Consider the following 1,666-nt stretch of genomic DNA (forward strand, 5'->3'; position numbering starts at 1 on the left):
TGCTCCCTCCTCCCCTCTGCCTGTGCTCCCTCTTCTCTTTCAGTGCTCGCTCCTCCTCTCCCTTCAGTGTACCCTCCTCCCTCCTCCCCTCCCTCTAGAGCTGCTCCCAAGCTGAACTTTCAGCCCCCCACAGAAAGCAGGCCGCAATGGGGGGGCATCTAGGCAGTGGCTCCCAGAGGAGCACCCCCTGGCCTGAGGTCTTCAGTCCTCCCCCAGGGGTAGAAGAGGATGTGGGGGGCAGAGCCCTGAGTCTGTGAGCTGGGGAGGGGGGACAGGAGGGACTCTGCAGCCACTCCTTCCCTGTACGGCCAATCTGCTCCTCCAGGCCGCTGGCCTGCTATTATATAAACATCTCTGGTGCCTCAGGCGCCTCAGCTGCGGGCACTGGCCCGAGAGAAGTCACCCTCACCAGGGCCCTGGGAAGCGGCAAGCGCAGCCAGCTTCTGGAAGGGAGGCAGGCGAGGGAGGTGCCGACAGCCTGTCCATCCAGCACTCAGAGCATCCCCACGGCCCCCGTGCCCCACGACAGGTGTGCCAAGAAGAGTGGGCAGGAGTCAGGCGTGCACTCTGCCGGCCACCAGGCACCCTGCTCTGCCTGCCCCGAAGGGCCTCCCTGCCCTGGTGGCTGCCAGTCTCCAGGGTTTCTGCCTCCCTGTTGGAGCTCCTTACCCAGTGTCCTTCACCCAGCGAGGTCGGTCTCAGCCTTTACAGCTCCCCTCTGGCGTCACCAACTCCAGAGGGCCGCCAGGATGCGGGGCTGGGTGGGGGCTCACCGTCCTGTGTTGGGATAGGGGGAGGACAGTCTGTCCCCAGCGCCGGCCCATGAACTTTGGTTTCAGGAGGGACTATGGCAAGCATTCTGAACGTCCAGCGCTTAACCGGGCTTGGTACAGGATGCCCAAATCTGGCACGGCGGCCAAGAAATAAATCATGCGAAAGGAGTCCGTGGGCGGGACCCAGGACGCGAGCAGTGGGTCTGCTGGACTTCTGTGTGCTTTTGCGGGCCGTCTTAGGCGGCAGGCGCCAGGAGAAGGGGCTGGACAGTGATCGAGGAGCGTCCAGAGGCGGGTCCCTCCTGGGGGAGCGGGTGCGCAATCCGTCTGGCCAAGCGTTAGCCCCAGGTTGGTCCCCTGGGGCATCCAGAGCTCCCTTTCCGAAAAGTAACGGCGGCCGCGGCGCCACCATCCTTCCCTGGGGGGCAAGTGCCCTGGCGTGTCTCCTGAAGGCTTACAACTGCGACCTCAGGGCTCCTGGGACTAGAGCCACTGGGTCAGGGGCTTCCCTGCGGCTGCCAAGGACACTACTTCTCCCCGAGATCTCGTCCCGGGCTCGGGGTCCCCCCAAACGGTCTTGGCCGTCCTCCCCACTTCCCCGAGCCCAGCTCCCCACAGCGCAAGGTCCCCTCAGGCTCCCCTCTTCCCACTCCGCCCGCGCCTCCTCCGCTATTGAAATGCAAATCTTTGCCAATTGTCGCCTAGCTAGGGGACTGTCAGAGCCGGATCCTTCCGCAGCCCTGAACCAAACTTTTTGCCCCTGAAAACTTTCGAACAAGAAGTAGTCCCGAGAGCCGGCCCCCGAGGCCTCTTCTCCTCGCCGGGTTCCGAACCCTGGACGACCCAGGCTCCGGAGGCGCGCGCGACCGGAGGAGACGCAGGGCAGGCGCGGT

At 64.6% G+C, this 1,666-nt stretch overlaps 1 protein-coding gene across 1 annotated transcript in view; it reads left to right on the forward strand.

The window, feature by feature from the left end:
* The first annotated feature begins 847 nt into the window (after window positions 1–847).
* Window positions 848–1,666, forward strand: part of LOC115276906 (properdin-like) — a 7,678-nt gene continuing 6,859 nt past the window's right edge. The window contains exons 1-2 of the mRNA XM_029921015.1: window positions 848–887; window positions 1,014–1,121. Coding sequence (XP_029776875.1) covers window positions 848–887; window positions 1,014–1,121 — 148 coding nt within the window. The remainder of the gene's footprint in view (window positions 888–1,013; window positions 1,122–1,666) is intronic.

Source organism: Suricata suricatta, chromosome 13 (assembly GCF_006229205.1).
Source record: "Suricata suricatta isolate VVHF042 chromosome 13, meerkat_22Aug2017_6uvM2_HiC, whole genome shotgun sequence".
Classification (NCBI taxonomy): domain Eukaryota; kingdom Metazoa; phylum Chordata; class Mammalia; order Carnivora; family Herpestidae; genus Suricata; species Suricata suricatta.